The following is a 15088-nucleotide window of genomic DNA, read 5'->3' as shown; positions in this document are numbered from 1 at the left end:
TCCATTAATCTCCAGTTCTTTAAGAGTTAGAGTTTCTTGCTTGGCACAAGGTAGTCAATAGCTCTCTTTTAAGGAGGCCAGTGCATGGAAATTCATTTGCTGGGTGACACGGTGAAAAGCCGTGTGCCCACAGGATCCTTGCATTCCTCGTGGGCCAGACTCAGGAACCTGGAACTGCCTGGAAGTCCGTGCCTCTGAGTTAGGCCATCATGTTATTTGCCACACATCCTACTGTCCTCTCTGTGGGTTCACAGGGCATCTGCAAGGACTGTTCATACATAGAGAGGCAGAAGAATGCCATTCCCTTCCCTCCAAACTTCAGATTATAGTGACATTAATTCAAAGGAAACAGCACAAGCAGAAGATTAGACTTTAGCTGCAGCCAGTGAATGCATTTTATAAGTGGTAACAAATTGCACAACTCACGCAACTGGTTTACTGATTTTTTTTCAGTTGTCTTTGTATATTAAAAGCCGTGTATGTGTCCCTTGGATTGTAGCTGCTTGATGAAAAGAAAATGGTGCTACAAATTTTGGAGTTTTATGGGGGGACATTGTCCAGGATGGCATCATGTACCACCAGTGTTTCATCAACACCCATTTTGTGCTGACAACAGAGTGCACAGTGGTGGCCAGGTCCCTGATTGTTTCAGCTGCCCCCGCTCCAGCCTGCCTCATTCCTCTGGTAGAGTGGCAATTGGCTGAGGGGAGCCCACACCCCATGGGCAGCAGAGGAAGCCCCAGGGCAGCAGTCCCTGTGTCTGCAGGGGATGTCCTCCAGGCCGTTGGCTGTCTTTCCTGCCTGCTCTCTGCTTTTGCTGATGTAGGCTGAGTTTCCTTACCATACGTTTAATGAATGAGAATAAGAAAGTGTGTGTTGGCAGAGTTACAACTGAATAATGCCAAGGCTTTCCAAGTCAGAGCATGAATTGAAGCAGAGCAAAGTTTCAAGTCTATGGGGCTCAAGAGTAATGGCTATTCTTCTAATAATGAAAAGTACAAATGTTTTATGTTCAAAGGTTAACAAATGGACTCTTTCACTGGCCTTCTGGCCTGCTCAGTTACAAAGTAGAAACTGTTCCTGATCTTTGCTTTATTGCTCTTGTATTTTCTAGGCAATTAGAAACATTTTCCACTCAACATTTAAGAGGTTTGAACTGCCTGGAGACCAGCTTTTTGTTTTTGTTTTTGTTTTTTTTTAACGAAACTAAAAAGTTTCCTTAAAAAAAAACACACAAAAACCCCAACAGTTTTTCTTTTTTGTAAGTAGACTGAAGTTTTAAAGTACCAGGCTTTCAAAACAGCACACTTAGACTTGCCAGCATAATTGTTGCATTTGTCATGGGATTAGCACTTTCCAAAAGTATATTTCTATACAGGTATCTAACTTTGCCCAGAAGTGTGGTTCTTCATGGTCTATTATGTGCATTTAGGCAAAATGGACCCATCCCTATCCACTAGAATTTGCATCATGAAGTCAGTTATTGCCAATAAAATGGAAACCATTTATCTTAATGAACCAGTAGGAAAATTAAGTCTGCTGATATGGTCTAAATCCTCCAAGAAAAAAAATTTAGTAATTCATGGTGGACTATATCTATTTTTATGAGCTGCTCCAAGTCATCTCTTTGCTGACTGCCTACAGCAACAATAGTAACAAATAGTGTTTTGTTTAATTTCTTAGGTTCTTCATTAGCAGGTTCACTTCTGCCTTAATAAAAATGATATCTTTGTCCCACTTGTCTATTTGAGAGCACTGAGGGCCATTCCTGGTAAGAAACCAGCACTAGTTGGTCTTTATTGGTCTGGTCTTGGGCTGCAAATAGTGTTGATTAATGACCCCTGCTTTCACCTCCAAATGGAAGGGAGACACAGACGTAATTGAAACTTACAATGTCAGAGGATCATTTTATTCCATTACATTTAATGAAAATGCGGTATACTAGCTAAAATGCAGAGAAATGGCCTTGGAGAAGCCCTGGACGCTACATGTAGTGTGTACATGTCACGTGTCACTGAGTGGATGGGGAATGTGTTCCTCCCAGTCCTCCCCACCACCCCCCATCCCCATCTCCCCTGCACTCTGGCTTCGACCCCAAAACAGAGAGGCTGCCAGTGGTGGTCAGGAAATGCCATGAGCCACAGGTAATGAGCTCGATATCCGTTTTCCTTGTCAGATCTCCCAGCTGATGACAGAGCCGGGCCGGGAAGGCCTAACAGAGGCGGCGCTGAATCGCTACAATGCGGACAAGCCTTCGGCCTGCAGCGGCGTCCCCGCCCCGCAGGGCTCCTGCGTGGCCAGCGAGACCTCCTCGGGCACCTCGGTGGCTGCGTCCTTCTTCGCCAGGTAAGAGAGGTGTCCAGAGCCTCAGCTCTTTCAGGTGAGCCCACCTGGGTAGCCTCTCAAGTGGACCAGGTTAGCTAGAACACCAGCAAGAGTTTGGGGCTGTTTGACTTCGCTCTTTAAGTCACAGTTTCTTAACCTCAGCTCTTTGACATCTTGGGCCAGATAATTCTTTGTCGTGAGGACTGTCCTGTGCTTATAGAATGTTCAGCAGCGTCCTTGGACTCTACTTGCCAGATTCCCGTGGTACCTTCCCTGTTTGTGGTGGTTGTTCAGTCATCCAGTCGTGTCTGACTCTTTGTGACCCCATGGATTGCAGCATGCCTGGCTTCCCTGTCCTTCACCATCTCCCAGAGTTTGCACAAACTCATGTCCATTGAGTTGTTGTGACAACCTAAACTGTCCCCAGACGTTGCCAAACTTTGCCTGCATTGAGAACCTGTGTTGAGAATACATGGCTCTAAAGATGGTCTCCACTTGATGCAGACTTTTATGGGTACAGCCCCATGGCTGGTGTTTCCAGATATGTATTCTCATTATAGAAAATGAACTGCTTAAAATTTAACTATTAAATAGATGGCAGTTTTCTTCCTTCTTGACAGACTAGCTGCATAGTTGTCAAACTATCCAGCTAATTCCAGAAACTTAAAAAAAGAATGCTGAGAAATAAAAAAGAAAGGTATTTCAACAATGTTTTCTGCCTAATTTTAGCAACACGGCAGAGACAGGGCAGGAGACAAAGGACAGCTGGGCAGGAAAGCACTTCAGAGACTGTCTAATTTGATCCCTTATTTTATGAAAGAGGAAACTGAGGACCAAAGTTAAACTGTGAGGTAGTTTATAGCAAAGCCAGAAATGGAAACCAGATTCCTCTGCTTTTTTCTCTGTGACTCACTCTCTGATACTTGGAACTGAACCATGGAAAGCTTTCTGTACCTAAGATTCGTGAGCTCCTCTTCCCTGACAGCTTAGTTGGTAAAGAATCTGCCTGCAATGCAGGAGACCCAGGTTCAATTCCTGGGTCAGGAAGATCCCCTGGAAAAGGGAATGGCCACTCACTCCAGTATTCTTGCCTGGAGAATTCCATGGACAGAGGTAGCCTGGCAGGTTACAGTCCATGGGGTTGCCAAGAGTTGGACAAGACTGAGAGACTGGCACTTTCTTTCACTTTCACTTTCACTTACCTGTAGAAAACTTTCTGTACTTAAGATTCGTAAGCTCCTGAGTCAGTAGAGTGTATACTAAATAGCATCAACTATGAAATCAGAAGACTACTTGGGTTTGAGTTCCTGGACTGCCTCAGTGTCCTCATCTATAAAATGAGGGTAATACCTATTCCTCAGGGTTGCTCTGAAGAGTAAGATGATTGTAAATTATTAAGTATGTGCTATACAAATGATAATTCACTATGGGCTTCCTTCGTGGCTCAGCTGGTAAAGAATCCGCCTGCAATGCGGGACACCTGGGTTTGATCCCTGGGTTGGGAAGATCCCCTGGAGAAGTGAACGGCTACCCACTCCAGTATTCTGGCCTGGAGAATTCCATGGACTGTATATTCCATGGGGTTGCAAAGAGTTGGACGTGACTGAGCGACTTTCACTTTCATGGATGTCACTAGAGTGTCAATAAGAAGGAAAATTGTTCGGCTTTTCTTGTTATCCTTAGGAATGGTAACATCCAAAGCACAAATCTGATCAAGGGACTCTGATTAGGAAGGGAGTGGGTTAGAGGAGGAACAGAGACTGACATCTTGCATTAAGACACGATAAAGCCAGCACACGGGGCTTGTTGGAAGACTAGTTTTGAGGTCCCGATTGTTCCTTGGTGCCATGTGTATTGTCCTAGGAACAATTGGGCCAACTTGAATGTATAGGACACAACAGGAAACATGTATGTAGTGGCCGCCTGACAACAGAGTCCAGCATGTTAGCTCTTTCTGTACGTGAATTTCTGTGTTGTCTGGGACCACTGTGCAAGCTTACTGGGAGGTCATATCCATGCCATTCAAGGAGAGAAGAAAGAGATGGAACAGAATATGAGGAAATGCCACAAGCACAGAAGACCCCAGTCCTAGGTAGGCTTTTAGAACATGTCCAGAGCAGGGTGACCAAATGGTGAGGAACGAGGAAGCCATGTCCTGGCAGGTTTATTCTGGAGATGGGAGCCCTCGGCTATCTCATGGGCCACCACATAAAAGGGATTTGGATGATTGTATAAAACACCCTATTATGTGGGCAGAGGCCGAATAAAACCTAAAGATAAAAGGGAGGGCTCTCTCAGCTCAGAATGAACAAGAACTAGCTCACAATTCACACTGCCCCAGGAGAGAGCAAGGTCCCCGTTGCTGAGGGAGACCAAGCTTGCATTGGGTGACTACCCAACCTTGTTTCTGGCAAGAACATTCAGTGCCCAGATGGGAGCTGATCTCCTGAAACACTGAAATGCCTTCAGTTCAGAATCCATCCAGAGATTTTTATAGATTGACTAACTCACACACACACACACACACACACACACACACACAAAGGCTTTGACGAAGGAAGAAATAAGAGGCTATGGGCCCTGATAAATACTGTTTAGGGAGAACAGTGTTTGCTGTTGGGAGGAAACCAACAGTGTTGTCAGAGTCAGGGAGAGGATGTCAAGATGTGATGGACCTGGAAGGCCAGAGTGCCAGACAGAAGGTGTGTGGAGGCCAGCTTTCATGTGGATCAGAGGAGGATTGGAAGAATGGTGAATGCCTGGCCAAGATGGCCTTCCTGAGACTTTTGCTTGTACACCAAGGAGTAGAATGGAAACACCAAGACAGACCCAAATGAATGGGCCAATGATGTCAGCTGGGGCTCACCCTGCAGATGATGTTAGTGATAAACAAGAACTCTTGATTTCAGAATGGCAGGGACTTCTGATATGAGCTTTCAAAGAGCTGGAAAGAATTCCGAGGGCTGCCTAAATCCTTGTTATTGCTTTCTTTGTGATGAATTTTGATAGCACTTGAAGCTTAATGGTTTAAGGCATTAAAAGTACATGGCATGTTTTTACTGCCACGTGTAAAATAGATAGCTAGTGGGAAGCTGCTATATAGCACAGAGAGCGCAGCTCAGTGCTCTATGATAACCTAGAGAGTGGGATGCGATGAGGTGGGGAGGAGGCTCGGGAGGGAGGGGCTATATATATATACTTACAGCTGGATTCACTTCGTTGTATAGCAGAAACTAATATGACATTGTAAAGCAATTTTATATGTATATGTATGTGTATATATATATGTATAATAAAAAGGGATCAGGACTAATAATGGAGATGTAACCTTGCATGCCATAGCTGGGTGATCAACGTTCATATAGGAAATACATATAGATATAGGAAATATAATTGGTTTATTACATAAATTAGCAAAATAAATCTTTTAAACTAATTTTTACTGGAGTATAGTTGATTCAGCATGTTGTGTTAATTTCAGGTATACAGCAAAGTGAATCAGCTATATATAAATCATCTTATATTGAAGAGGGAATTTAGCATAAAGTATCATCAACTAAAGAGACTAAATATTTATTTTTTAAAAAGTACATGTAAAGTTTAAAAATAAAATAAAATTAAAAAAAAAAAGTACATGGTGTGGGTTTAAAGGGTTCGCAGTATATAGTGAAGGGGAAGTACTGTGTGAAAAAAAATAATTCTTTAAATAGATATATATATTTATATACTTGAAATATATGTTTCAAGAATGAATATATATATATATGTACATATTCCCCCACACCCATTACCCTGTTTGCTCTGCTGTGCTCGTCAGTAATCGTTGGGCCTCATCTCCAGGAAGGGAGGCAGCATACTGACAGCCTCTCTGTCGCTGATGGGGACCGGAAGCAGAGGGCTGAGTGATCTGCCCCAGGTCCACACTGTCAAGAGAGAACCGGGGAGGTGCCTCACATCGTTAGGTCTCCAAAGGCCCCCGTGAAAAGTCAAAACCAGCCGGGCTTATGCTGTCAAACAGTAAACTGAGCTCGCAATCAGATGAGCTTTTTGTTTCTGCTGGAGCGAAGCTGTGTGAGGTGATGGTAGAGGTGGCTTTCAGTGAGGGTAAAATCTGGATCTGTCACTGGTGCCAAAACTCGAAACAGGTTAGTGTTTATGTGGAATACAGTAAAGTTAGGCTTTATGTGGAAGAACGGGAGCATCTCTCCACATCGAGACTGGGGGCAGAGCCAGCTCCTCGCAGCTGTGCTCACCACTTTTCAGCTTGTTCGTCTTGAGCGTGTGATGGACACACCTCCCTGAGTCTGCAGGGCTCTGGACTCCATACAGCTCCTCGTGAGCACAGGGGGACGGGCCTTCATCCCACCTAGGAGTGGCGCCATTTGCCAAATGTGTGGCCAACTCTGGCTGACGTTTACTGAGCGCTCAGTATGTATCACTCACTGTACTGAGCTCTTCGTGGGCAAAATCTCCCTTAATCCTGAGCAACTTTGTGATGTAGATCCTGACACTTCCCCTGTTTGATGAGCGGAGAAAGAGGTGTCCTGAGTCAAGTCTCCGGCCCAAAGCTGCTCAGCTGGAAGTGGCAGGGCGGGGAGTCATCGCGTTCCTTCTCACCTGTGAGCCTTGATGATATTCTCTGTGCTAATGTGTAGGCCCAGGAAATACTTTACTGCGAGGTTTTCCCACCATAATCATGAACTGATGATCATTGCTGATAAAACCCTAGAAGTAAGTTGGCCCTGCAATCAGTTTGAGAAGATAAGCGGAACAGTGACAAAACCTCAATTTGTTGAGGGCTGCAGATGTCCACTTTTTTTTCTTCCTGTGATACAAACCTTTCTTTTAAAGTGTTTACTTTCTGGAGCTATGGGTAGAGTTCTGAGTGGACCTTGTTGCATTTCAGATTTAACAGCTATAAAGTAAGAATTCCAGTTCTGAATAATACTTTTGACCAGGGCTGCCCTTCGTGTGGTCTCTCAACGGCACATACTTACTGGTCTGTGGTAAGTGTGGAAATTCAGAGGAAAATTTAGCAACTTCTGTAGCAAGTTGACAGGAGTTTTATGCCTGTTGAATCTAAGAATAAAAAAGTAGGGCTTGAATGTAATTAGGAATAAAAAGAAAAAAAAAAGATTCTTTCACCAGATAGTTTCAGAAATGCAGCTTCAGAAAATGCATCTGTGTGTGTGCTCAGCTATGTCTGACTCTTTTGCAACCTCATGGACTATAGCCCGCCAGGCTCCTCTGTCCATGGGATTTTCCAGGCAAGAATATTGGAGTGGGTTGTCATTTCCTCCTCCAGGGGATCTTCCCCTTTCAGGGATTAAACTTACGTCTTCTGCATTGGCAGGTGGATTCTTTATCACTGAGGCACCTGGAAATCCCCTGCTTTAGAAAATATTGAAGCCCCAGTAGCTTGTTCTTCTATATCTCCCTCGCCAGCCTTTCTTTATTTCTTTAAATATGAACATTTTGCGACCCCATGAACTATACAGTCCATGGACTTCTCCAGGCGAGAATACTGGAGTGGGTAGCCGTTCCCTTCTCCAGGGGATCTTCCCAACCCAGGGATCGATTCCAGGTGTCCCGCTTTGCAGGCGGATTCTTTACCAGCTGAGCCACAAGGGAAGCCCAAGAATACTGGAGTGGGTAGCCTAACCCTTCTCCAGTTGATCTTCCTCACACAGGAATCGAACCAGGGCCTCCTGAATTGCAGGCAGATTCTTTACCAACTGAGTTATCAGGGAAGCCCCAAGTTTAAGGTGTACATGGTATACCTTACATAATTTGTCTTACATGTATTGTGAAATGATTACTGCATAGGTTTACCTAATACCTATAACCTCATACAGATACAGATCCAAAAAAAGAAAAGAGAAAAAATAATTTTTCCCCTTGTGATGAGAACTCTTAGGATCTCCTCTCTTAACAAGTTTCAAACATGCCATACAGCAGTGTTAACTATAAGGGGAATCGGATGAAGGTCGTCAAAAGGTACAAACTTCCAGTTGTGAGATAAATACTAAGTACCAGGGCTATAATGTACAATCTGATGACTGTAGTTGAGATTTACTTAATTATGTACTTTGTGTTTTAAAAGTATGAAGTGCATGAAACCCTATAAAAACTCTTGGGTGAATCTTCAGCATTGCAGGTTGAGGTAGTGGAATCCTAAGTTTAATTTGAAGAGCAGTGAACAAATTCTGGATGATGCCTAGAACGGCCAGGAACTCTGGTAAATTAAATGAATCCTTCAGGTGATCTCATATCTTTGCATTGATATCCTTTGCCAAATAGCCTGACCGATAATCATATCATTGTTGTTTTAAAGCTTCTGGAGGATTTTAATCTACATTCAGATCAAGTATTGGAAAAAACAGTGAAAATTGCCAGATATCGCATGAGCTTTGCTAAGACAAGTTCAAGTTTGGCAGCACTGATCCTGCCATCTCTGTGGGGCTGGTGAGCACATGGGTTTTCAGACGCCACTTGTTATTGTAATACTTTTTTATTTGCAGCTTTTGCCTTTACTTCACAACCTTTGTAAGACCGTATGTAACTTTTACCAAACTCAAATGAAAATTTCAAGTAAAATTATATAAAGGGCATTTCTGGTTATTAATATTTTTTCATTTCTCTGTTTGCTTAATGTCAGTAAGTCCTTTAAATCTGTTTTTGTAGGTTTTGTTTGTTTCAGATGACTGAATGCCTTCTCCAGTATTCTGGCCTGGAGAATTCCATGGACTATATATAGTCCATGGGGTCGCAAAGAGTCAGACGCAACTGAGTGACCTTCACTTTCACAAATCCTTACTGTCTGTCTGTCTGCTCATTGTTGGATCCACTATATTAGTTAGAGCTTCTCCCTCTCTTTTCCTCTGTTTTTCCAGTAACAGGGTCCTTTTGTGATTATTGACTCTCTTCTTGAAGATTCTAATCTTTACACAGTTTTTTTTTTTTTTTTTTACTGTTGATTAAAAAGACATAGCTCCTGGAATTTTCTGCATACATTTTTATGTTCACCTCAATATCAGATTGTCCTCAAAGTTGTTTCGTAGGGTCCACTTGCTCTGTTTTCTCTCTCTGGCTTGCCAAGCTGTTTCTCATTTCCTTTTGCTAACTTTTTGCCTTTTGCCAGAACTCACTCTTTTCTTAAGGATGTTATTATATTTCTGTCCATCTCCACCTCAGTTTCTTCCATCTTTGTTCTTACACCGTTCCTCATATCACCTAATGGCTTTTTCCAAGACCCCTTGTCATGCAGTTGACTCTTATGACTGACTTAACCAGCATCCCTTTGAGGCCAGAGATTGCTGTGGTATTAAAACCTAGACCAACTCAGATCCTGGATCGGGGCTAAGCTGAGCTGAGTGGGCTGACACCCAGCTCCAAGGCCTTACCCTCATATGAGTCTCTGTGTTCATCTCCCCACCCCACCCCACCCCCCATCACAAGCCCTGCTCCTAGTACTCTGTGAACATGTGCGGCTGCACACACAGCTCCTACTGTTACAGAGGAGGTCCTTCCTAAAAGCCATTTTCCACATTCTCGCTGACAGGCAGCTCAAATAGTGCCTTGTTTAAACCAGGTACAGCAGATGCTTTTCATATATAATCTTGTACAGTGAAGGCTTTCTTTAGTCCCTGGGCATGCTGACACAGAGCAGTAGTAGTTGGTTATTTGCAAGGAGCTTATTAAGTCAAAGAAGGATGAGAAGGAGTGTGAAACTGCTTATGGTTCTTCTGTTCTTCCATCAGGTACAGTTCCCTTAGGGATGCTCACATCTTCCATTATAAATACATCAACAGTTATTACCAGAGAAGAACTATCCTAAACACGCCAAAATTGGTCTCAGGTGATCCAGGAGGAGAAAAAGGGAGCAGGATGCACAGATCTGACTCTTCTCTTGCCGATTCTTTATGGAGACGGGGCAGCCTTTCTGCCCCCGATTTTGTAGATTAGAAGTTCATTTCCAGCGCCATGTCCATTACAATAGAATGATAACTTTACAAAAAAAAAACCAAAACAAACAAACAACAAAAAAAAATGAGAGGGGCTTTTAGGAGCTCATGTTGTGGACTTTCTCTTGATGATTATTGTATTTTTCTGTTTTGTCTGCATTGATGTGTGCACCTTGGTATCCTCACTTGTTCTAGGGTCTCATGCTGACTCACTGCCTATCCCTTTCCCCTTTGCTTCCATTAACTGTCCTCCTCCCCAACTCCACCTCCCTGTCTGCCTCTTCCACAGCTCCCGTGGAAGTGGGGCTGCTGTTGACCCTTGTATGGAACACCTGTGGTCAGGACCAACATACGTAATTGTGCCCTTTGCTCTCTGGCTCAGACTTGCCTGGTCGAGCTGTGGTGCCTCTCGCTGAGGGGCTCTGTCCATCCAAAGGGACATCTATTTCTCGACTGCTCAGAGATAAGGTCTGGGCTTGTATGGCACCAGCCGCTCCTGCTCCTTCCTTGGGGGCTAAACCGTGGCATGGCAGTGATCTTTGAAGGCTTAAAGTGGGAACCAAACACCTACCCTCTGAGTTTTGTGTTTATTTATTCCTGTCAAGTCATAGCTTTACTTAGAAAAGACTCCATGGACTTCTCAGAAAAGAAGGGACTTGTGCTCTTGTATATTGATGCAGTGAATGTTTAAGAATCATAGCTATATGAATACAGTTTTGCTTGAACACACAGCAGTCGCAATGTGGAGGGAAAACACGAAGAAGTCAAACGTGTATTTAGTGCCGTCAGATATCAGTGGTCCCAGTAAATAGTTTAAGGTATTTGCTGCATGAAGAAGTAAATCCTTGATTGTTTATGAGAGACAGAGAAAGCACTGAAGAAAAAGTGGCCATGATTCTACACTATTATCCTTTGTGTTCAAAAAAAATCCTAAAACTTTAAATATATAGCCCTAACAGCAGTACCCCACCCCAGCGAGCTTCAGGACTGTTCTGGTTTGAGGTGTGCAGACTGTAACAGAAATGGCCCTCATGGCTTGGTCCATGCCATTCTGAACTGATGGTCTCTGCTAAAGAAAAAAAAGTGGTCAGTGTTTGCCACTCATCTCATCTCCTGCCACAAAGAATGTGTGAGATACAGCATTTTCTGACTTAAACGAGTCCTTTGTTTGATGGATGGCCAGTTGGGGTGCTGGCAATCAGCTCACAACATCTGGGAATCACTTGTAGAGCTTTCCCTCAGCTGAAAATCCAATTCATGCCTCGATGTGGATGTTAGAAGGCAAAGCAGTTCAGTGAGACGGAAGGATCCTGGTGATTCTTGTCAAATATTCTCAGGGTTAGGCATCCTGGTTCTTATTGTATAATTTGAATGTCTTTTCTACTCACTCAAGGGTGGGGAAGAGGAAGAAGAGCATTAGATAAAGAAAGATGGAGTTGGCCTGTGGTTGAATCCACAGTCTGCCACTGACATTCTGACTTTGGGCAAGTAACTTAATCTCTCTAAGCCTCAGTTTCTCCTTTTAAACAGAGATCATCATATCTATGTCATAAAATTACGGTGAGAATTAAATGAAAATGTGATCCTACTTTGTAAATGTCATCTAAATCCTAGAGATGATGTTAAGATGGCATTTGCTATGTGCTGTGCTTAATCACTCAGTCGTGTCCAACTCTTTGCAATCCCATGGACAGTAGCCTGCCAGGCTCCTCTGTCCATGGGATTTCCAAGCAAGAATACTGGAGTAGGTTGCTATTCCCTTCTCTAAGATTTGCTATGAAAAGGATGAAATTCTACCCTCGTGGGAAATCCATTGAATTCTCAACATTCCCTTTTGAGCAGGCGACTTGTGTCATGCCTACCTTTATATTGTGCTTACATGGCACCTTGTAACCCAGCCTAATGACTGCCTAGGGACCTCCATGCTGATTGTAAAGATCCAGCATCATGCCTCCGAGCAAAACTGCCATCACAGGGGATGGAGGACCACAACTGGCTCTTAAGGCGTCACCTGGAAAGAATGAAGCGAAAGATTGAAAACATCAGTGATGCACACAGAGAGAAATTCTGTCCTCCCTGATGGGGCTCTAGCTAGCTGACTACACACTTCTAAATCTTTCTTTTTGTGGTTTTTATAGTCCTAGCAAAACTCTCAAACAATAAGAAAGAAAAACAAAAGGAAGAGGGGATGAAAGGAGCAATTAAGAATTCTATGACCATATACCTTGGTAGTGATTCAGGGGTGGGGAGCTGGAATTCTGCCATGAAATTGACAATGAAAATTAACCAAACAGGAAATAAAATAGAAGTAAAAGAGGGAAATATTCACTCTCTTTGTTAATACCCTCAAGATTTGAATTGGGAGCTGAAGAGGGAGGATTTGGTGGCATGGAGTCGATTAAAAAGAATAGTGGAATGACCTGTGTCCTGAAGGAGAAGGATGGGGAGAGGACACAATTTTATCTACTACTCATTTCAAAAATGTGTTTCCTGTTCTGCACTTTTGCCCCCGCCCTGTTGGCAATACCTCTGTAACTTGTTCTTTCCTTCGGTTCTTTCCTCATTTAAAACTAATAATAGCCAATGTTTATTGAGGGTTTCTTATACACCACACACTATTTTGAGTTCTTTACATGAATTTAAACTTCAAAAGTCCCCACAAGTTGGCCCTCTTATCATCCCATAGTTTAGATGTTGAAACTGAAGCACAGAATGAAATAACTTGATTGCAGACAGTAGAAGAACTTCAGTAGGTCATCTGATTCCAGAGACCATGAGCCAGAATGTCAGCTCCATACAGGTGGGGATGTTTGCCACTTTGTTCTTGGTTGAAGCCCTAGTGCCTAAAAGAATATCTAAGACATGTTTGTTGGACGAAGAAACAAATGCTCTTAGCTACTGTGCTGTCCTGCCTCCAAACTCAAGATGGGTTGTGATGGGTAGGCATTCATGCAGTCTCGACACAAGGATGGTCAGTGAGACCAAAGCAGAGAAATGAATGCAGAGCACATCACTGAAGCCATAGGGAGAAACATTTTGACCAACTACTCTAGCCTTCTAATTTTATTGCTTACTAAAATATTGCTTCTGGTCTCATTCGGAGTAAAAGTTAAGGGGTTTACAGTGACTTGTCAGGCTCTCTCCACAGTCTGGCTGCCCGGCTCCTCTACCACCCTCCTTCTTGCCTGCTCTGATCTAGGCTCCCGACTTCCTTGCTTTTCCTCAAAAAGTGCCAAGACCATTCCCTCCTCATAGACTTTACTCTTTCTCTTTCCTCTGTTCTTGGTCCAGATATCTTCTTGATTCAGCCCTTCTTTCCTGCAGATCTTTGCTCAAATGCCGCTTAATGGCAAGGCCTTCCCTGACCTGCCTATTTAGGATCACAGATATTCAGGGTCTGTATCTGTTTTCCCACATAATACTCTCTTATGAATATTTACTGAATTAATGAATTTCAGACTGAAAGGGAGATATGCTGCTAAGTCTCCAGATGGTCTTCCACTGAATTTCTTTGAGAAGTTTACATTTTTTCCCACTAAATTCAAAACTACCTGCTTAGGAATTAAATTATTCTTTTAAATTTGAGATGCTTGGGGGAGATAACATTGTGACAAAGCACGGGAAAAGGCATGGTTGGGAAAGTGAGATTCTTATTAAGCTTTAAGTACCTGGTTGGCTTTTCAAGAGGAGGCTTTGTAGATGGGAAAAGAGGTGCTGCCTGGAACAAGAAACCAAACAAAGAGTTAAAACAGAGGAAAGAGCTGTGAGTTGTAACTCTGGCACAAATGAAGCAGGGCTCTCCATCTTTTCTCCTGGCTCGTTGAAAACCTGTCTTTTCCTCCCTTGAATAAACCTCTTTGCTTTCTGTCCCAGGCTTTGATTTATTATTTTAATTCTATAGCTGTCCTAGTGAAGTATGTAAAGCATTTGGGGATAAAATCATGTGGAAGACATTATAGAAACTAAAGATGTATTATCTTACGTTGTATTAGGTAGAGGCTCAGTGTGCTGAGGAATTGTATCCTTGATGAAAACACCAATCGGTCTGTGGCACTAATTGACTTAAGAATTGGCTCTTCATTTAGGGTATAGGAAGCAGAATTTAGGGAATACTGTTATAATCAGTTGGTGAGAAATAGATAAAACTGAAGGCTAAAAGAGATCTCACTGAAGTCTCTGCTTTTCATAACTGAGAGACATCCCTGAAGGTGAGATTTTTATTTTCTGTGTCTAAAGTGAAAATAATGAATTTTTCTTTTCCTTCTGTCTGATTCCTAATGGGTAGATTTCATGAGAACAGGAACTGTATCTAATTCCCCCTCTGCTTTGAGCATCGCCTAGTACAGAGGAGGAGCTCAGTACATGAATGTTGAAAGAATGAGTCAACCATGCTTGAAAACTTAGGTCTGTCTTTCTTTTCAAAGGAATGAAATATTTAAAAAGAAACTGTAGGATTGTGTAACCACAGAGTTATCATCATTCCAAGTACTAGTATTAATGATAAATAATTCTGATGGATAAAAAATAAATGGAATATTTTTCATGATTGATTTCAACACAGGTTCAGCAGGACACTATTTCTGATAATCATCTTTTTATTTAGTTGATGCAAAAATGATTTTAGCATCACATGGTAATTAGATGCCTTTTTTGGCACCTGGTGTTCTTGTTCATGAAGTACCCTGGAATTCGGGAAATATAATTTCACAAGCCTAGAAATAATGGACTGTGTCATTTTCTTGGCATCCACTGATACCAAAGCCTTACGAGTCCATAGTTTGTCCTTTTAAACCCCTGCA

The 15088-nt window shown here is 42.7% G+C and overlaps 1 protein-coding gene across 1 annotated transcript in view; it reads left to right on the top strand.

The window, feature by feature from the left end:
• The window catches only part of KIF26B (kinesin family member 26B), a 510788-nt gene that overhangs the window by 244384 nt on the left and 251316 nt on the right, over positions 1-15088 (top strand). The window contains exon 4 of the mRNA XM_055582070.1: positions 2177-2346. Coding sequence (XP_055438045.1) covers positions 2177-2346 — 170 coding nt within the window. The remainder of the gene's footprint in view (positions 1-2176; positions 2347-15088) is intronic.

Source organism: Bubalus kerabau, chromosome 5 (genome assembly GCF_029407905.1).
Source record: "Bubalus kerabau isolate K-KA32 ecotype Philippines breed swamp buffalo chromosome 5, PCC_UOA_SB_1v2, whole genome shotgun sequence".
NCBI classification, from domain to species: Eukaryota; Metazoa; Chordata; class Mammalia; order Artiodactyla; family Bovidae; genus Bubalus; species Bubalus kerabau.
The sequence above is the reverse complement of the archived record's forward strand: the minus strand, read 5'-3'. Positions and strand labels throughout refer to the sequence as shown.